This window comes from Podarcis filfolensis (assembly GCF_964270895.1).
Source record: "Podarcis filfolensis genome assembly, chromosome: 6".
Taxonomy (NCBI): domain Eukaryota; kingdom Metazoa; phylum Chordata; class Lepidosauria; order Squamata; family Lacertidae; genus Podarcis; species Podarcis filfolensis.
In genome coordinates, this window is record NC_139609.1 from 68,167,958 (window position 1) to 68,190,023 (window position 22,066).

General features: G+C 41.0%; 1 protein-coding gene across 13 annotated transcripts in view; it reads right to left on the reverse strand.

The window, feature by feature from the left end:
- The window catches only part of PPFIA4 (PTPRF interacting protein alpha 4), a 108,674-nt gene that overhangs the window by 43,903 nt on the left and 42,705 nt on the right, over nucleotides 1–22,066 (reverse strand). For 11 of the 13 annotated variants that reach the window (XM_083617312.1, XM_083617323.1, XM_083617321.1 and 8 more), the window contains 9 exons: nucleotides 9,976–10,077; nucleotides 8,062–8,226; nucleotides 7,317–7,391; nucleotides 6,301–6,402; nucleotides 5,675–5,896; nucleotides 4,451–4,597; nucleotides 3,492–3,626; nucleotides 2,491–2,574; nucleotides 1,493–1,624 (listed from right to left, as the gene is read on the reverse strand). In XM_083617312.1, coding sequence (XP_083473438.1) covers nucleotides 1,493–1,624; nucleotides 2,491–2,574; nucleotides 3,492–3,626; nucleotides 4,451–4,597; nucleotides 5,675–5,896; nucleotides 6,301–6,402; nucleotides 7,317–7,391; nucleotides 8,062–8,226; nucleotides 9,976–10,077 — 1,164 coding nt within the window. Of the gene's footprint in view, nucleotides 1–1,492; nucleotides 1,625–2,490; nucleotides 2,575–3,491; nucleotides 3,627–4,450; nucleotides 4,598–5,674; nucleotides 5,897–6,300; nucleotides 6,403–7,316; nucleotides 7,392–8,061; nucleotides 8,227–9,975; nucleotides 10,078–19,221; nucleotides 19,584–22,066 lie in introns of those variants that run through there. The other 2 variants (XM_083617313.1, XM_083617315.1) reach the window with 2 other exon arrangements.

Consider the following 22,066-nt stretch of genomic DNA (forward strand, 5'->3'; position numbering starts at 1 on the left):
TACTGAGAATTGCTCCTTGTTGCTATTAGACAGCAACAGCATCAGCGTGTGCGTATATGAAATAAATATTGTGTGAACTCCACAATCAAAACCAAAACTACAGAGCTGACTTTCTATGATAAGCATAAGGTTGTCCAGAGTGGCTGTCTCTGTTATGCCCCTCCTCATGGCATCCATTTTGCATTATGCCGCACCACACAGAGAAGGCAAGTTTTGACTGGTGCCCCCAGAACACTCTCAAAATTCTAAATGTGCCTGTGGGTACAAAAAGGTTTGCAGCCCCTGGCCTAACACAATCAGAGCTCAACAGATAACTAGACCAAACGAAGATTATTTTCTTTATGACATTCTTTTTATCACATTTTTGACATGTGCAATGCAGCTGATCATCATTGCACATTGTACATGATAATAATTAGAAGAGAATGGAGTGATTGATTCTTACGGAGCTTATTCTCATTGAAGTTGACACAGTGAAGATCCAACTTCACACAGTATAGATATTACCATTGCTACACACTAGCAGAAGAAAAAGAAAGTGGTAGGGACACTTAAGACGGTTCAGCTGAGGTATGAAGTAGTAAGTGAATTGATATCTGTGCCATCCAAATTACTAACAAATATTTATAGACCCTTTGCCATTACAGCAGTATTTATCTCAAAAGTACAGGCTAGACTGCCCCTTCAAAACCATGCACATGAGGTAACAATTTGGCAAAGTAAAGTAACAAAAACATTTTAAAAATCTCCCCCCCATCCAACCAATTACCCATCCATCCTCAATGAACAATGGTTTTTTGATACCACTACAAATACTTAGATGCCAATACATGAAGATGTAGGTAGATAAGACTTGATCTCACACAAGAGCATCCTAAAAGCCAATATTTTATTCCACATTTATTGCAGCAGCCAGTTACATTGTACCAACAAATCATTCAAGAAGCCATCAGTGCAATCCTCTATCCCTTAGGATTAGTTAGAATACACTAAGTCCAAAGGAAGATGCAAAGGGACCAGCAGAGCCCAAGGCAACAAAGAAGGAGGCCTTCTCTGCAAAACCAGTCTCTAAGATCCTCTACTTGTGGCTTCCAGTTAGCTAAGCCAAACCATGGACCCCCTACTTTTGAAATTTTTGTTATCTCTATGGTAGTTTTTGTTACACATGAGTAGTGTCACAGACTCTCTGGATGGGTTATGCGGACCCCTTGGGATCAGAAACCACCACTTGAGAACCACTGCTCTACTCCATAGCAATAGTATTTTGCTAACATTCATTTTTAAAAGAATCTTGGGCCTGACTCAATAGTTGGAATTAATTGATCAAGAATAGCTATGATCTCAGTATCTTTTTAGGATGGCCCCAACATTCCAGTCAAACCCTGACTGTCAGCAAAATTATCTTTTCGATCTTAAACATAGCATGGCAAAAAAGCCAGTTGTGTATGACACCCATAGACCTAATTTTATGAGGTGTCTAATACATACATACCTTCTCTTCAAGGGCTGCCATCCGTTCTTTCAAATGAAGCTGAAGCCGCTCATTGGACTCACTCAGCAGTCTATCCACAGTATCAGACAACCGCTTGTTGTGTTCCTCATTCATTTTCTCCCTCTGGCGGGCCTGTTTGGGAGTTGAGGGGGAATCATGATCAACCAAGTAATTCAAAGAAGATTGGCCTTGAAATTGCTGTAAAATTAGCCCTAATCACTGAAGAATCTCCTCCAAAATAACCTTCTTTCTAACAACCTAATGTAGTAAAGTTTTCACAAGCATACTATGTCCACCATATTGATTGGAAGATTTGAGAATTCACTTTCCAAACTGTTATTGGTTCCACTACATCAGCTTATACCAGTGGGGAGCCCAATTCCTATGAATATTATTTACACTGCAAATTAAGAAGTGATTTTATATCATTCAGTGGTACAGATTTATTCTTGTGTACAATAATGACCAAAAAAACTTTCCTTGCAACTATTGTGAAACTGCTTATGAAATTAGTATTAAAAGTCTTTGAAATGGCAACCCCCCCAAAAAATAAATGCTTTGTTAGTATACATTTTAGGGCTATCAGGAAGGAAGATGAATAGATTTTGGTAGGAGTGAAATTATAAGAAGTCCCATTTTATTTCAGAACTTGGATTGAATTCAGAAGTGCTGACCACCATCTGTGATACAACAGTTCCACTACGCAGAGCTGAATTATAAAGGAGTTTCCTGTGTACCTGGGTGTCACAACTTTAACCATGCCATCAAAACTCAGCCTTAAAGAAGCAGGCTATAACAGCGTGGTCAAAGACTTGCAGAAACCATGTGATGCAACACTTGTGAATAAGACACTGAAATCCTAGTAGCAAATGTAGAAGCTAACTCCAAATCATCTTTCTCCCTCCCACAACAGGATCCTGACCTAAACTGTGGTGCTGTAAATAAGGTGTTAAAAATGATAAAAAGCAGTGCTATATACTCTACAGAAGTCAACCTACCCTTGCTAGTTCTTGGTTCTTCTCCTCCAACTGAGTCTCCAGCTGCCGCAGTCGCTCTTCAATACTGCCATGCCTTTCTTCTGCCTACACAGAACAAGACAGTCCCAAAGGAATGAGCAATTCTTACAAGCTCTGGGAATTGGGATAGGGAGCAGGGATAAGAGATACCTGTTCTTACATAAGAACATACTGACACAGCAATTAGGCAGAGTGCAGTACTACCCAAATATATAGGAATGTGACCATAGTGGATTTGTTCTTATGAGATATTTGGGTGGGTGTTAAACATAAGCTGAGGGATGCTGGGAAAGGTCTCTCTCAAGCACTAGCACATTAATACACTGGAGATTCTTACTCTAAAATAACCTTGCATGAAGCTAGGCTTGAGGAAGTGTCATATGGAACTTCTGAATCTTGCTGTACAAACTTCACAGCAACTTCCTGGTCCATATCAATGGACCTCGCAATGCCTATTTCATTTAACAGCTGCACAATTAGTTTAACAGAGATTTATGCTCCTGTCCCATTTTTTTAATGCCTGTATGAAGGTAGCAATCTCTGAGGTAAAAGACTCAGGAATGGTAAATGGACCTCAAACCCTTGTTCCAAGTTTGCCTAGTCCAGTGCTGTGCTTGGCTTCTTGGTTGAAAAGAATGCACTTTAGGTCATTCTTGAGAAGCAAGCCCTGCCTTCAGATTCTGGGTGCCTAAAACATGCCTATGAAAAAACCCAGTATAACCTGCTAGAGCATCATTTAAAAACAAACAAACAAAACCCTCCTTAGGAGAGGTCACCATCCAAAGAGGTGGCTCATGATACCCAGCTACTGCAGAAGAGACGATACAGAGCAGAAAGGAAAAAGTAATACTTGTAACATGAATTAAAAAGCTCCTCTTTCTTCCATCTTTCTCCTCCATCCCAGGAAAGTTCTAAGTTCTGGAGAAACACTAAACCCTTTCTGTACCCTGGGCTTTGAAGCCAGCTTCTGGTTGCGTACTTACCTTGGTGAGTGCTGCTATCCTTTGGGCCAGCTCAGCTTCCACCTCAGGCAGTGTCTCAGCTTTCCTCATTGTCTGCTGAAGTTTCTGCTCTGCCAGTTCGAGAAGCTCCTGGAGATGCCGTGCTTTCTCCTCACACTGTAGAACAATGCAGAATGGCAGTCATGAAAAAGGAGGTGACCAAACACAGCTTCAGCCTGCATCCGTTCCTGGACAGGAATAGTCTGGTTACAGTAGTCCATACTCTAGTAAGTTACTCACAGACTTACTGTAACATGTTGAACATGGGGGCTGTCCTTAAAGATGACCAAAGCTTCAACTAGTGCAAAATGTGGCTGCCAGAATGTTAATGGGCATTGACTAAGGGGATGCTATTGCACCAATTCCAAGAGAACAACTTGGGCTGCCTACTTGCTTCTTGCCTCAAATAAATGTGTTGGTTTTAATCTTTAAAACTTTAAAAGGATTGGAACCTGGGTAGCTTGACTATTTCTTCCTATATAGCTTGCCTGTATCTTAAGATCTTCTTAAAGTACTTCTTAAAGTACTTTCTACACACAAGTGTGTCAACCAAGCTAAGCCTTTTCCATCATGGCACCCCAACTGTGGCACCCTCAACACAGAGCTACAACTGGTGCAAACTTATTGGTGTCAAGTGAAAACGTTTCTGTTTCCCCAGGCATTTTATTTGTGTATTTTGACTGTATTTTATTGTTTTTCATTTCATGGTTGCACTTTTGGTTGTATGACCTTTTTGGCCTTATACTACACACCATGCTGATACCTACTTGCGGTTGATTAGTGTTAAAATCATCTAAAAATTAAAAATTAAAGAATATATATATATTCAAGAGAGTGTGTCAAAGGAGGGTCTTGAAGTACCTATGACTGTAGCCACACATGCCCTTGACTCAGAGGAAGGAAGCTGGCTTTTCAGATGGCATGCCATTAAAGCCTGTTACCTGGCGATGGAGAGACTCTTTATTGGCCAGCTCATTCTCTAGTTTATCATTGAGGTCATGAATGGAGGTGGCTTCTCTTTGGGCTGCCAAATAGCGCTTCTCCAAGGTGGTGATCCTCTCCTCCATGTCTTCTTTCTGTGCCAAAGCCTGGTAAGATGAGCCATGAAGAAAGTCACGAACTTTGTGGTTGTATGGCCCTCATGATGATAGAAAAATCTGCCTGAACCACAGCATGAGAAGGGCTTGTTATGACTACTGAGGTACTACACTGAAGCTCAAAATGCAAACCCTCTCCGCATTAATAAGCTGGCCCCATTTTGAAAGGTTATATTGGAACCATTTAAGCTGATTCCAAATGAAAGTTGGGCTCACACTTGCCTCCACCACTCTCCAGCCCTGCCCAACAGCCTCGTCTGTCTTTGCCCCTCAAAACAACCATAACTTGAGGGACAAGGCAAATGGTGGTGGAGGCTCCCACCACAGTCAAACCTCATGATTGCAAGAAATAATGCTCTATGCACCATTTGCAGCCACAAGGCCTTTCCTGTGTTGTTGAGAACCCTCCCACTATCTGTCATATCTTTCTCTTCCCCAGGGTTTTTGGCTTGATGAAGTAGAGAGCTGGCAAGGAAGGGAAAGTGGCAGGAAAATGGTAATTGTACTTTTAGAGTACAGTGGTACCTCTGGTTACGTACTTAATTCGTTCCGGAGGTCCGTTCTTAACCTGAAACTGTTCTTAACCTGAAGCACCACTTTAGCTAATGGGAACCTCCTGATGCCGCCGTGCCACCACCGCGCGATTTCTGTTCTCATCCTGAAGCAAAGTTCTTAACCCGAGGTACTATTTCTTGGTTAGTGGAGTCTGTAACCTGAAGCGTCTGTAACCTGAAGCGTATGTAACTTGAGGTACCACTGTACTCACAGGGAACACCTGAAAAACTGGTTCCCCCACCCCAAAGTATTCTACTAGAACACTGAAAGCCCAATTAATTATCTGGGCAAACTGAGAGAAGGCAGGGTCACAAATCTCTAGTTATGATAGATTTTTTTTACTTTGACACTGAATAACTAAGCTCACCGCTAGAAACAGCAATAACTTTCTGCAAGCAGATGCTCAGACTATTTTATTTTTGCTACACCTGGAAAAAATAAGATGGCTTTTAAAGTTGCTTCAGAGATTCTCTCGATAACATAGTTTATGCTGCTGGAACAGAACTCTCTCACCTCTCTTAGGTCCCTCTGGTACTTGCCGCTCATTTCTTCTGATTTGATTAGGTCCCTCCTGGCCGTACTTAGATCTTCTTCTAGCTCAGCAACACTGGCAGCCAAAGCAGCTATTCGTTCTTTAGCTTGCGCTACCTCAAAGTTTTGCTTCTCTAGAAGTTCCTGCAGTTCCACAGTCCGGCTTGCCTCATCATCCGGATGTATAGAGCCATTAGGAAGTCTCTGTGAAAGTCATATAACAAAGAACTATGTTTCCAAGGAATATGCACTACCCAGTCAAACACAGTACCAAACAAAGGCCACTGAGCAACATTTCAATAAATTAGCTCACCAAATGAACTATCGGTTTTTCTTTTTTCTAACAGTATGCAAGAGATGCTAGATTGCTACTGTAACACTGGTCTTTTCTGAAAAGGAGGCATTTTGAGGTAGCTCTAACTTGCCACTAGACATTTATTCAACAGGCCTATTATTGCAGAGTTTAAAAATAGTAAGGGAAGATAAAATTTATCAGTAAGCAAAGGGTTCCCATTTTGTACCTTTGATTGAATGACCCACAGCTGTAAACACATAGTACTTCAATATTACATTGGATACTCTCCACTTCCAAGAAAGATGACTCTCACCTTCCAAAGTAGCTTCTGCCCAGATTCTTTTCCCTCAGTCCTTTTATCATCTTCTCCTACAGGTGCTTCCCTCTGGGAGGGGCCTTGCTGAAGAGCACTTACCTGCAAAATACATTTTAAATAAACACTTGTACTTAAGGTTTCCTTAAGTGTGAAAAATAAGAATGCAGAACATGCAGAGCTTCTTGTACACATTCTATTGTTGCTGTCACTGTTAAGAAGCTGTCATTGCACACGCTTATGAAGGAGAGTTCTGTAAAAGCCAGGATTTTTACTATGCAAAGTGATTCAATAACTTAGTGTGGGAGCATAGGTAACTGGCACTGTAACAGGTAATTTGACTTCTTTTTGTGTAAGACCAGCCTGGAAAGTAAGGGCCCAACCACACAATATTGTAAAAGCATGAATAGATTTAATGTGTCTAATTATTGTTTTTCAAGTAGAAGCCGTGAGGTATGAGCTGATCAGGTCTGTGACATGCAGGGGTGTATCCTGTATCTTCCTTTCACCTTTAATCTTGTAACATATTTTTTTCTTTCTGCTACCTAGTCACATTACTTACCGCAATTATTTTGGGTCCCCCCCCCTTTGCAATATTCTCTTGACATAAGTTTGCTGCTGCAATGTGTGCTTCTTAGCAACTGGTCCTTCCTCCCCCTTCCTGTACATTTTTTGTTTTTTCCATTTATGAAACCCCATATAGCTCGGGTAGCTTTCCACAATTATTTTAATTATCTCTCATAACAATGGCTTCAAGTTTACCTTGGTTGTTACCAAAATTCCTTATATCAGTATAAAATAGCTTTAGAGGAGTATTTAAAAAGGGATTCTTGTCTAAAGAAAATAAGAGAGAAATATACAGGAGTTTGTGTCATAAGTCCAACAACTGAAACAAAAATATAAAGATCGCATGTCACATAGTGCTGCAGATACATTTTTTTCTGCAATCAACAGTCTTAGTTTCTTTTATTTCACCTCCCTGAAATCCACAGTACAATCTAAAACCCAGTATTTACCTGTTGGTGAGCACTAGAAAGCTGTTCTTCTAGTGTAGCTACTCGTTCCAGTGCTGCCCGTAAGCGCTCTCTCACCTGAAAGGAAAAAAATATATTTTCAAAGGCAGAGTTGACCCTTAGAGGTGCTTCAGGCAGTTTAGTGGCCTACCACCCCTGCTCCCAACCATCAGGAAATCTAGTTCATAACACAGATAATTCAATTAAGCCACACTCCCCTCATCATGAGAAAGGACACAAAAGAACAGTACATGGCTCCAGAAGCCCGGCATCTCAGCTAGATTTGCAAGCAACAAGAAATACTAGGTATGATGAAGCGGGCTAAAGCCTGGAATCTTGAGTTAACCTGCCAATTAGAATAAATGTAAAAGGATCTCAGCAGAGATCTGCCTAACTTGGAAGAGCTACTACACTAACACCATATAGCAATATCACTGGGTGTAGAGCTGAACTGGGGTTGGGAGAGTGGAAGGCCAGAATACTCCTTCAAAGGAGCATTGGCACAGATTCAATCCTGCTAACATATTTCTAGGATGCAAAGCAGTAATTTTTGAGACCATTCTTCAAAGGGCAAATGATTGGCTCAGGCTGGAAATTACTCATAACCAGAAAGTTGATGGGAGATCTACAGGATAGCGCTGACCAAAAGCAATACTTTGGGCCATTAGAGACCAGTAACTTAAAGGTCGTGGGTTATAAATAGCTGGTTTTGCTCTAGCTATGCCGTCACTTCCCAAAACAGCCTTACCTTCTCATCCAATGCTTTATGATGTTCAAACAAAGATTTCAATGCTTTTAGAACTTCAACTTCACTGGAGACACCAGATGGAGACTGAGCTTGCCGCTTCACCACAGTCATCCTCAGGGAGCGTTCGTGTCTTGAGACCAGGCACTCCAGGTGCTCTAACAAAAGCTGCAAGGCAAGGAACAGCTCTAGACGTTTCTCATTCAAAGTCAATGTGAGGTAAGAAAAGGCTTTATCTGTCCTCTTGTTGATTTCAGAGTATAGCAAAAACAAATATTAGAGTGTAACCAAAAAAAAGTAGCCAAGTTTTACTAGCAGGCAATTTCTGCCATGAGCATGACTTGAAATAACTTTGCCAGGATCTCTAACAAAAAGCACTCATAAACACATTGCTCAAACAAAACTATGATGACACAAATGACTTTTTTTTCCAGAGCTGAAAGCATTTTGAAAGAGACTCCCTTGTCACTTTTGCCTCAGATAATCAGGTTTTTGTAATAATAATAAAAAAAACACCCTGTTGTACCACAAGCAAAAGTTGGACCAAAAAATGTATGCACACATCATAGGAAGCAATGCATTCTCAAGTCATTTTCATTTCTCTTAAAAACAGCTGTCTCCAGCTAACATCAGCAGCAAGCTGCTTTAAACTAAATTAATGATGTACATTCAGAACAAGTGTGATGTATGTCATTAAAGAATATCAGCATGCAAAATATGTTACATAGATCATTTTGTTAAGTAACAAAACATTATTTCTGCCAGTGTCTGATGAGTGTCTTGGGTTACTACAGCTAAATTAATAAATGTTATGTGGTAGATGCATACAATATCTACTGGCTTACAGATAACCAACTTCTTCTTTCAAGAATGTTTGTGTGTGTGTATATATATATATATGTCAGTAGCACCTTAGAGACCAACTAAGTTTGTTCTTGGTATAAGCTTTCGAGTGCATGCACACTTCTCCAAGAACAAACTTAGTTGGTCTGTAAAGTGCTACTGGACAATATATATATACATATATATATATATATATATATATATATATATATACACACACACTGTGTCAGACCAACACGGCTACCTACCTGCTTCAAGAATCTAATCAGTGATGTTCACATTTGTTCCCGAAAAAAAAGGTGATGTAGTGAGATGTGGGTTCAGCAGGCAAAAATAGTCGAGTATAGCAATCTGCAGGGGCTTTTTGCCAGTCAAGGATTTGCCCTTCCCTTATAATCCCAGACCTAGGGCTATCACAAAACTTGATTTCTGCAGCACTTCAAGAGCATGCCAGAAAAAGCATCTGAACAGTAAAGGGTGGGTGCTATGCAGAAATGGTCCAGTAACAGGTAAATTCTGGAAGTGTACACAAAGCTATTTCCCTAGAAGGGGCAAGTTTAAATCTGCACACTAGTAATGGGGATGCTGCAGGCTGAGTTTTCTTAGCACACCTGGAGGCTCAGGATTGTTGAGATGTAGGGCAAAGATAGTTGTGACAGAGGACTGAATGGTCTCTGCAGGCATAAACATAAGCTGTACTGGAATAAGAATAAAAAAACAGCAACATTCTATAGAAATTAAATTGGATTTTACAGAGATTATGCTAAACCCTCCCCATTCAATCAAGAATACAAGTCTCCTATCAAACTCTATTCACTGGGTGGGAAATTCCATAAAAAAGCCTTCTATCCTGTTAAACCTTATCGAGAAGGCAAACTGGATACCTCTGGCACAGCCAAGAGAACTTGAACTATGCTGGCATATCTTGAGCCTAGGTCAAACCAATAATTTTTATCTATTTGTGTTTGTTTCATAAAGTTTATACACAGCTTGATTGTTTTAAAAAACGCTCTCTTTGAAGGTGGAGGGGGTGTTTCTTTCAAACCAGGCAGCCAACTGGGCTTCTCTACTCACCCTTGTATTATTACGCTCTGCTTTCAGTTCAGATATTTCCTCTTCCCTTTCCAACAGCTGCTCTCGGCATGCATTGAGTTCCCTAGTCAGTGTTGCAAATTCCTGCAAAGCAATCACATTTTTACAATCATGCGGAGCCACGTTTCCTCAGATTCCCCAGCTTTAAGTTAGCTTTTTTATGAAGAAAAAGAAGTATCTACATGAAAAAACATGGTTGCATCACATGCACCCAAGAGGATCCCGTTGTATTACCAAAAATGGGCTGTCACACAAAGAGGATGAAAGTCATGACAACAACAATCAGAATTAACAGCAACAGAAAAGTATTACAACTTTTCATTCTGGGATCTTTGGTGTGTTTTTGTGACACTTCAAAGGTAAGCAAAGGCTCTGTTTAGTGAATTACAGTACTTTGACATACAGTGGTACCTCGGGTTATGAACTTAATTCGTTCCGGAGGTCCATTCTTAACCCAAAACCGTTCTTAACCCGAGGCGCGCTTTCACTAATGGGGCCTCCTGCTGCCGAACGATTTCCGTTCTCATCCTGGGGCAAAGTTTGCAACCCGAGGTACTACTTCCAGGTTAGTGGAGTTTGTAACCCGAAGTGTTTGTAACCGGAAGCCTTTGTAACCCAAGGTACCACTGTATAATAAATGATATACAGACTAATCTGTCACCCAGCCAGTTTATGTATCTGCAAAGCCAATATCAAAACTGCCACCCCAATGCATTCTAATAAGGCAGTACTGGTTCCACCAGAACTTCTCTCCTGGGTAAGAGCTTCTCACCTACTCCCCTTTGTACCAATTAAGGAAAGTAGAAACAGCAGGTAAAGCATTTCATTCCAATCAGTTAAGGCAGTGCAACATGCCAGCAATCAAGTGTATCTTCTGGACAGAAAACAGCTTGAGACTTACATGCCAGCTGCTGCCATATGTGATTTTTTGTTGTTTTTTCCTCCCACATCCAGCAAAATTCAGAATACCCTCTTTAAAAATAAGCAATGTGGGCATCTACTTTTTTAGCAGTAGAACTCAGACATCATAAAACTAAACACAACAAAGAAATTTGCAGGCACTTCTTACTGTTTCCTTTCAGATTAGCTTTTGCTTCCATTATGGACTATTCCTGAAATAATTTCAGCTTCCAAGAGTCCTAAGCTTGGGGGTCTTTAGGTAGGGTAAAATAGTTTTAATACAAACTATCTAAGTCATGAAGGTGATTGCGTAAAGGAGAATTCCTTGTTTATCTTGGCCCTCTAAAGATCTATGTATTCAGCATCAGATAACTTCTTAGTCAATGTTTCTTTATAGATTATTGATACTTCTGATACACACATACTCCACGCAGCATCCCTAAGGAACTGGTGTGGGTCACACACCAATGAGCCTTGCATTAATTAGAACCAATGAAAGGCTAAACCTGACTCAAAATACCCTAAGACAGGATGAAGTAGGGCAGTGAAACAGGTTATCACTTATTCAATGTTCAATAGATTTTCTTCACCTTTTCTGCTATACCCAATGCCTTGTAAAAATGATTCTAGCAAGCAACAATATCTGAACTATTTAAAAAACAAATCCTGTTATTTGCCCTGAGCATTTGGTATGAGGCAGGCTACACATCTAAAAAAACGCAAGTAAGTCAAAGTATTGTTGTCCCAGCCAGGGAGCAATGTCAAAGGTGCCCGTCAATGCAATCTTCACAATGAGCATGAAGTATGTTTCCCACAAAAGTATTCAATAACTACTGTTTTGCTTTTTATAACAACAGGGACATATATGGACTAATTTGTTACAGAAGCTGCTGTGATTATGTCTGCGCTAGGGGTGTAGAACCTCCCTGGCAACACAAAGATATGCACAACAAAGCAGGTAGTTAAGGCAGGCGGCTAGGGAAATTAAAATAACAGCAGACGCTTCCCAGCCAGCCAGCCTTTCCTCATTGTCCCTTCTCTAAACTGGAGGCCTTACAAAAGTAAATTCCAATTGGTAAATTCTAACAGCTGCAGGGATTACTTCTGAAAGGGCAAGGCTGAACCAAGTAGAGTTCAAAACAGGCAACCAAAATAAGAACTGTGCCAGGAGCCCACCCACCCACTTGATGAAGCATTTGAAATTGCTTGAAGGGAACTGAGTGGGGCCTGTCGCTATGTTTCTTGAGCTGAAGAATGCAAACAAGGGAACAGCATTTATGCAGTCATCCTGAATTATCACTGCTTTGTAGTTCGGCATACAAATTAAGATACTGTAGTAGTAGGAGAAAAATTCCTGTGTGCGTGTTGATTTTTCACTGAGACACTAGAGGCCTAGCTTGAATACATGCATATTAGATGTGGCAGTCTGTAAGAGGATTCAGACAAGTTAATGGGAAAGGATCCAATAAGCTTCATGTTAATATTAATATTCCTGACTTTCAAGAGTAGAAATTAGTCTAAGATTTCATCATCTGCATATGCAGAAAACCCAATTCACAACATTCCAGCATATTTTTAGAGTGACCAAGAAACAGAATCCAGAAAGAAACTATATAAACGAAGGCGCTGGGCTAGATACAGGAGCAGACTTGCTTCTCAACGCTGGGTCAGTAGAAGCAGCAGTGGTGTGTGGTCAACGGACTAGGGGGACTAGGCTAAATGTTCTTGGTATATTAGACTATTAAAGCCTAGTGCCTCCTTCCCAAAGTCCAGGAAACTTCTGCCCGGCTTAGGGAGGGAGGTGTGATTCTCGGATGAGGTGCAGGGCCCTCCAGCCACCTTCTCAAAGCCTGTCCAGCTTTGGGAATGAGGCAGCAGGGCTCCAGCATCCTGTCAGAGGCCTGGTGCTTCCTTTCCAAAGCCCAGGAAGCTTCTGCCCAGATTAAGGAGGAAGGTGTGATGCCCACACGTGGGGCATCAGGACACTGACCCCCTGAATCGGCCTCACATACTGGTGACTCTGGCCTTAACTGTCCCCTATGAAAAGAGTTCACAGCATGCCACTGAGAAGCAGGGTACATTTTCAGCCCCTTCTCCAATGGTATTCATGTGCATTTCTTAAACAAGTGAACTGCTGCCCAAACAGCTTTCATTACATTTCCAGTGGTTTCCCATCAAGGTATTGATAAATAAAACACTGGATTTTGATGGATCTTGATCATTTTCTGATAACTCTGGAGGACTTACTAGCTAACATGGCTGGAAGTTCTGTGAAAGCAGCCTTTCCCAACCTGGTGCCCTCCAGCTGTTGTTGGACTCCAACTCTAAACAGCCCCAGCCAGAGCAACCAATGGTCAGGAATGATATGACTTGTTATCTAGAACAGGCATATCCAACTCCCAAGAGACTGTGATCTATTCCCAGTATAAAAAAACTGACAGTGATCTACCCATTGTCATTGCCCAGAGTTGCGATTGACCTGTTGTACATGCCTGATCTAGAACATTGGGAAGAAGGCTCCTGTAGTGGATCTTTAAAATCTGGAGTATCTCATGCTGAAGACATGGTTACTCACACACATCATCTCACTAACTGGTAGTGATGAGTCAGTTGGTAAAGCAACATGAACACAAACGGAGAAAAACCCATGAAAATCTGACCAACCACAAACCTATGTGAAGGCACCTTGCAATGGTGATGGCAATGAACTATACATTCTTTACCACTAACACTTCTGTTCAATGCCATTTAGTAAACTTCACCTTGTAATACTTCAAATACCTGCATCCTAAACCATATACAGCATTAAAGGACTAGCAGGCCTTTGTTCTGATCCTGTAAGGCTCTTCTCATGTTCCTGTAACTGTTTTCCCAATGCCATCTTGAGGAATCCATGGCACAGGAAAAGCTTGCATCCAAGCCTTGACAAATCTAGGAGTAGCAGGTATTTTGAGACATTTTAGAATCCTTTTGAAATGCTAAGTCTCTTTTCTTGATTGCATATAACGGCAACTGCAGAAGCATCTCTAGAATAGTTGTTGATGCAGCTAGATGTTTGATGTTATGGATCTAAATTAAAAATGCCCTGTGTTTTGCCAGCTAGCAAATGACTGTGAAATGTAATGGGGGGGGGGAGATTTTAGCTCCATCCTCCATCATTCTCCCCATCCCTTCAACTCAGCTCTATCCTGCCCTCAACACAACCTAGAACTCTTACCAGGACACTCTTCTTTATGCCCATCCAATACGTCCTGGTTCTCATTCTCTTTATCCCCTGCCCTTTTGTTGCATCTCTTTGGCACTCCCACCAATACCCTTGGCTTTCTCCCCTGAACATTGCCCCAACTATTCCCTTGAATCCCTTCTCTTCTCCAGCAATGTGTTGGTGCTCTAATCTTCCCTCCCCACTCAAATGCAGTGCTTTACATTTCCTCCCTGGTGACACCACACATACTGTATATAAACCATACTCCTTCCTGCATAACCATATCCTGGTTTCTGTTTCTTTACCCTAAGTGTGATGGAATGTTGCATGCTTGCTTTTAAGATTTAGTCTAACAGACAGACAAACATGTCCCCTAACTGATTAATATCCCATCTTGTATCATCTTAATTTCTGGGAATGTGAAGATTCCTTGTGAACTGGGAGGGGGGAGAGGAGAAAGAAAGAAAAATGTTTTCACACCTTTTTTCTGAAGTCCAAATTTGGTAAGGATGTATACACAAAGGGATTAAGGCAAGTGACAAATTTTACTTCAAACTCTTTCTCTGGGCCTTGAATGGCAACAGAGAGACTGTGCAACTTGTATGTTTAAACCGTCAAAGAATTGTTCATGACAAATTTCCTGTAACCAAAACGAAAATTGCCCTAATCATCAACCCTGTGATCAGACACTAGTGCATGTAGAGCATCTGACTTGTACTTTACTTTTTGGCTAAAAACTTTGTTTTTTTAAGTTAAATAAGCATTTCCTTAAATTCAGTTGCATTTATCTTTAGGTTCAAGAGACTGCACCGCCACCTATAGGAATGTTGCTTGCTACTGATTGCCTTCATGCCTGAAAATGAGCTATGTGCTAGAAGTGGTAAAAGTGTTGGACTAGGACCTTAATATGATATGGTGTACTCAAAATATAAAATGTAAGTTACAAAATTTAAAAAGTTAAAAGGCAATTTTAAAAATTAATATAATTTTTGTTACCGGTAAATGTATTATTTAATATTTATAAGAGCTACAACAAAATGCATATCAAACAAAATTAGAGAGGGGGATTCTTACACATTAAATGGGGCTGAAAACATTATACTTTACACCAAACGATTTTCAAGAGCACTGGTTGCACGTTTCATTTTTTGTCAAAGTGTGGGTGTGGCCAGTTGCAGTCCTTGGTTCAACGCTTGTTGGAACTTGTGCTCACCCTAACTTAAGTACATCCTGACTAGATGGGTAAACAAATGATGATGCTGGCCCTGGCGGGTGTAAGGAGGTCACAGTTGCTTCTTCACTTTCATAGTCCACCAACAGCATATAAGTTAAGCAACATGTTTTATTGTATCCACAGGTCACATACCCAGTTATCTCAGTCATATCCAGAGATTTTGTACCTCCTTCACTGTCAAACTTCTCACTCTCATTGTTAAAGGAGTACACATTGGTCACAATTTCTGTTGGACTGGATGTAGCAATGAAATCCTTGTGTTCCCCTGATCACTTTCACTCTTTCAAAGCGTCTTTCAGGAACATTTCTTCTTTTCTGTACTCCTCATTTGTTGAAAATAAGAACTGGATGTTACCTCAGCAGCAGTTAAACAGTTCCGGCCATGTCATAATTTTGTTTGATATGTATTTTGTTGTGCTTCATGAAATAAAGTACTAACAATAATTCTTTCAAAGTGTTAATTCTATCATGCAATAGCAAGCTATTACTCAGCTTTGGAACACATTTTTAAAAGAAAAGCCTGACTAGCTTTTCAGACACCTTTTAATTAAATAACTTTATGATGAAATGCCTGAAGCAACTAATATTCTGGTTGTGGCCTTGTTTATTCTGTTATATATTTCTTTGAGAAGACCCATTTATCCTAAATAGAACCCAGTAAGGCAGACGTGTATTAACAATTTTTTATTTTATTTTTTGTAACGTGATCCCATTGAGATCCCAGGATGAAATTCTGCAGGTAGCTCTTAGAAATATTAAATGATCAATACTGTACAAGTTTTTTGGAATTTTAAAATCATATTAATTTTTTTCATCACTTTAAATTTTTGTAACTTAAATTTAAATTTTAGAGTGAGTTCATCATGTGACATATATTTAGGCCCATGAAGTTCTGAAAGATTCGTTTTTAGGTCTTGACATATCTCAATCTTGGGCTAAACTTTTAAGGTTTTTGTGTAGGTCTGGGAAGGCCAAAATTGTCAAATTTCAGAAATTTCAAACCTTCATAACTCAAAAACAGGATGAGATAAAAAATTAAAATTTTAGATTTTAACTTAGATTTGATCATTCAACAAATGTACAAAATATTAAGAAAATTAGATGACATGAGATTTAAAAGTTGGATCACTTGATATGGAATGATCCCACTGAGGAAGAATGTCTCTACAGTATCCTCAGGCAGGATGTTCTAATCACCTAGCATAGAAGCAAGAAAACAAAAAGGCTGCAGCTTTTAGAGATTAACTGGTTTATTATGGCATGAGCTTTCATTCAATTAGATGAAGATTTGGGAGATTTATTCTAATGTTAAGCTAAATACTACCTTTCAGTCCTATGCTGCCTAGTCACTTTGGAACCACGTTAGAAGATGGTTGTCTTGTGGACAAGTTTAACAAGTCCTTCATCCTCAAGTTACTGAAATCCCTTATAAGCTTATACTTTTTCCAACAGACATTTTAGATTAGACCTTACCAGACCTTTTCTCTCAACCCTTGGATGGTAAATTGCATAGCCATAAGCTTTCCAGATTAGGCAGGGACACCTATAAATGGATTAGAAAGTGAAACACGGATGCCTAATCTTGGCTCAATTAAGAACTCTTAAAAACTTAAGACTACTGAGAAACGTCAGAAGACACCAAATGTGATTCTTCAAGTATTCGAAAGCAATGAATTACTGGACGCATTTTATATCAGAGATTTAAAACCTATACTTGCTTCTCGTTTGCTTCCCGGTGTAGCTGAAGGTATCAAGTTTAATTTTAAAGCCTTAAGTGGATATGGCACAGGCTACCTTAAGGGGTATCTGTCACACCTCAACTGTTTGAGCAAAAACAAAAGAACTTGTGATTTTAAATGTTAAGAGCATATCAATTATGTAAAGTGATTTTCTTAATATCGGAAGAGCCAAACACAGCAATGACTGATAATGTGGAACATTTTTTTTTTCAGATACAAAGACAATTCTTCTTTTCTCTACTGATTTGCCTCAGAGTTCAAGGAATGAATTGGGTTCATTTAGGATTTAAGTCACATTTTTGACATCTAATTGGAATAACTGTTTGTGCCAGGCATAGTGGATCAAAACAGATACAGAAGCAATCAGTGTTATTAACTGCATCACAGATAATAATTAGTCCAGTGTGCACATAGGAGAATTTTAAAGAAGAAAAAAGAATGTCCAAATGAATCAGTATTGGACTTAAGGAACCCATCTCCTGATGGATCAGACCAAAGGCCTATCTAGTCCAGCATTGTGCTTCCCACATTACGCAGCCAGATACTCAGAGGAAGACCACAAGCAGGACATAAGGGCAATAGTTCTTTTCCATGGTTAGTCCCCAGCAGCTGGTATTCAGATGTCTGCTGGCTCTGTGCAGGCTGCTTGTAGCTGCTATGACTAGTAGCTTTGTTGTAAATGAATTGGTCTAATTCCCTTTTAAAAGATTGGTTTTACCTACAATCCTACAATCCCACTGTCAGGGGAAAAGCCACTAGGTCGGGCTAGAAAATGACGAGATGTAAGGTAGACCATTATGCAGTCACCTTTCTGAGAGATATCGGGGAGAATAAAAATGAGACTGCCAGGTGCAATCCATGATGCTAATCACAGCCTAATTCCAAAACTAGTCAAGCATATAGAGCAGGTAAAGAGACTTTATTATTCCTCTTGGGTATATCCAATAGATGCCCAGGTTAGTCACAGGAAAATAAATACAAATACGTTGCAGCAGCAACACTGGTCGTGCTCCTGAAGGAAAATGTATTGTCTGTTCACAGGCTGCCTGAGAGGTATGCATACATAAAGACACAAATGAAAGGAAGGAGTAGGCAGGTTTGAGGGTGGAAAACAAAATTTCACACATTTTTTGATAGGTGTGAATTTTTAGGTATCAGTCCCACATGCATGCCATGTCTTTTGTCCAGTTCCATGGTGCTACCAATCAAAATTCTAGGAGTCTGGTGACTATAGACTCCCTGGGATTTTCTCAGCCCTCATAGTGGACTTGGGGATGTGCCTTTGGGGCTATGGCAATTAGTTCCAAAAAAGGTAAATCACGTATGTTCCACCAGGAAGGAAAAACTTCAGCCCTTTGAAAGTATGACCCTAGTTCACATGGACCCTTCAAAATAGAGCAAAGATCTAGCCATTTTACCATGATGTACAGTGGGCAGCTCACAAAGTAGTTTCAAACAGCAGGGGGAAAGCAACAGGCTATATGTTCATACTTAGGCATTTCCCACTTCTAAATTCCAAACCTGCAGGTCTCTGTTTGTTCAAGCATGTTAGGGTAAACAGATCACTATAAATCAGAAGCTCCCAAAGGTCAACTGCTCTTTTGTTTGTACTCAATGAACTTTTCATATAAGGGCTCAGCTTGGTAGGAAATATCTGCTCCCTGCAACTCTCTAGGAAATATTCTTTGTCTTATCTGTCAGGGGAATCACCATATAGCACTAACTGTGCCCAATACTCTTTCTCAGTGCTTCTTTTCTTGGGGGACATGGGGGGGACGCATACCCCTAAACATTTTGTGAATCTAAGTTTGGCCTTATTGAGGAGGAGTATTTCAATATGAATAGGAAAGTGAGAGTACCCCTAAACATTTTTAAGGAAAAAACCACTGCTCTTTCCCCCTCTCCCTCTCAAGACATTTGGCGTAGCCTATGGCACTGATACTCCATTTCTTAACAGAAACAAATATGAACAGAAGTTCATGCCTATAGGCAACACAACTCCTGAAAGAAGTAGAACTAGAAGAAAAGCAGCTGCTTGTGGAGGTTCAGACAGGCCTCAACACTTGCTTTAAGAGCCTGGAGTATTTCCATCTACCAAGAAAGGGTGAAAAGCTATGGTGGGCAGACACTGCAAGGGGTATCCTGCTTACCTGATACATGTACATGCTGAAATTAATGCCATTGGACAGATGGATGGTTATGGATTTGTTCCCTGTATTCATGCTGGGGAATCATAGCCAGCTTGCTCTGTAAATCCATGGCTCTGCCAGGCCGAGGGGAGAACAGCAACTAAATCCAGAGATGAAGGGTAGAGGCAGCCTAAGTTCCATGTCCTGCTGCAGACCCTGGTGCCTGAGGTTCAAACCAGCAGGAAGTTGCTTCTTGCAGAATCTGTCTGTCCGGGAGGAGGAGGAGAACTGGGCACTGGAATAGTGTCAGCGAAGCCCTTGTCAAGAGGAGGCATTTGGAGCTCACGGAAATTCCCCATCTGCTGCCTGTGCTAATCACATCCCTTTTCAAGATCCAGGGGAGGCAGCAGTGCGACTTGGTAAGGGAGGCAAAAATGCTACAAGCAGAAGCTGGGAGCCGGGAGAGCCAGCAGCCTCCCCCAGAGGATCTCACAGATGCACAAAGTCCCTTTGCAATGACCTAGTTTGCTCTGCATTGCTTGCATGTTCCCTATACAGAACGTCGGAGGGAGAGGAATTGAAGCAAGAGCAGAGAGTAAATCCGCATAGCCCCTTAATCCAAGCGGCTGCAGAGCTCGAGAGGCGTAACCCTCCCTTGGCTGACCTGGCATGCTCTCTGCCCAGCTGCTCAACATGGATGAGTGCAGACACCAGAGCTGTGGCTCTCAATCCAAGACGTGGGCATTGAGCATGTGAGGCCACAAAGGGGCGTGTGCCTGAAAATCAGCTACGGCAGAGCCCATTTAGGGCCATGGTACCTTTTGACCAGCTTGGAATTTATTGGATCTGGCTGACCCAACTGGGAATTTGCCAAGGGCAGGAGGTCACTCAGCTCAGTGAGGAAGCAGAAAGACCAAAATGTGTCAAGGCCAGAAGGTGCTCATACTGGGCTTGTAAGCAGCCTGTCTGGCTGAGTGCTTAGCTCTCCCTCCCTTGCCAAGCTCTTGCAGACTGCTGTCGCTGCTCAGCTGAATGTGAAGTACCCTGGGGTTGGTAGTACTATAATGCAAGAAATATTTGAGTTTCTTTCCCCCTTCTAAAAATACAGGTCCTCCCCCTTCTCACTACAAGCCAGAAAGTGAGCTGTCATACCCTTGGCTAGGCTCTGCAGCATGCTGCAGGGCCTAGCATCTCAGTTTGGGGTTCATGGTTGACCTGCTAAATAATCACCTCAGAACATGGCTGCCAAGGTTAATCCCAACCCTGGGCTCTCTTCTGTTCTGAGAGATATGCACATGAGACTCAGAGCCTTGGACACACAATATTAGTAACAGCCACTCGCACTGTTTTCAAATAATCTTGTCTGCATTTTACTGAAGGTAAACTCAACCATCCCCACTCCACACACATACACATTCAATCATCTGCATGAAACAAGGAGACAGTGACAACTACATTTAGGATTGGCTTATTATCCTCCTGCCTGGAAGCTGCCAAGTGCTACAGTGTCATGCCTACCAATTTTCTTCAGTAAGATTGCTAAGACCACAGGTAGCCAAACACAATGCTCTTCAGATGCTGATAGACTACAACACTCATCAACCCTCACCACTGGCCATGCTGACTGGGACTGATGGGAATTGTAGTTGAACAACTTCAGGAGGGTATCACATTGTCTGCACTTGCCTTAGACAATAAAAGTCCATGTCAGTTAATGTTGGACTTCGTGCAAAATCTTTGCAATGCTTTAAAACTGCAGCTGTTCCTAGTGGCAAGGAACCTTCACTGCACTCTTTTTGGTGCCTGCTAAAAACATTTTCGTTTAGGCAAACCTATCCAATATGTGAAATGTTGACATGCACTTTAACCTGGCTTTTAAGCATATACCGTAATTGAATTGAATTTTTTTTAATGTTTTAAATAGTTGTTTTTAACTATTTTCTTTACTGATAATTCTTACTGTAAACCACTTGGAGGTTTTAGTGCAATCTAGCGGTGAAATAAACAAACATAAATAAACCTAGGCATATGGATTACTTTTGATTCAAGCCAATGTCAAACTTTGGCTTGGATTTTATGCATCCTTTGAGTAAAATTATAATGTGTGTGGGAAGGGTAGAATACTTACTCACATCTCATTGAGAGACAGATAGTGGTGTGCCCAGAATTCAGGAGCTGCTTAGTACACCATTGTATGACTCAAATACTTGCAAAAAAAAATCCACTTTCTGATTTTGTATGAATGACTTCTAGATTCAACTCCAGGAGGAGTAACGTGGGAAGTAGACCAAATAAATCCCCTTTGAAGTCTTCTAAGCACTGAAGTTTAAATAATAAATATATGGGAGACACCCATTATGGTGCCTGGATTTCAACTACCAGCTAATGGGGTAGGCAATGAAAAGGCCATGGCCCCAGAGACCTGCTCTGTGCAAGATCTGCCTCTCTGAGGTGAATTTCACAACCTCCACCTGTTTGACAGTATACAGCCCTCCTCCACTGCCGACAGCGGCAAAGGTGGTGGAGGAGGAGGAAGGAGCAGCCCAAAAGGGCTGCTTTCAGGCTGCTTGTTCCTCCTCCTCCTCCACTGACAGCCACCGACAGCTGCCGACAGGGACCCTCAATCGAGTATAAACTGAGTGGGTCAGCATAAAAAATGTGTTCCACCCACAGCATCTTTGGTTGGGTAAGGTATGCCTTTTCCTAGGCTGTTACAGTAAACATCGAAAATTACTGTGCTAGATGATGTAATAGCACAATAGTTACCCATTCTTTGATTAACAGAAGGGGGAGGAATTCCCCAAGGGCAGTCATCTCTGCACCGACATGGGAACGGTTCCTGAAGAAATGCTTCTCACAGGCAGAT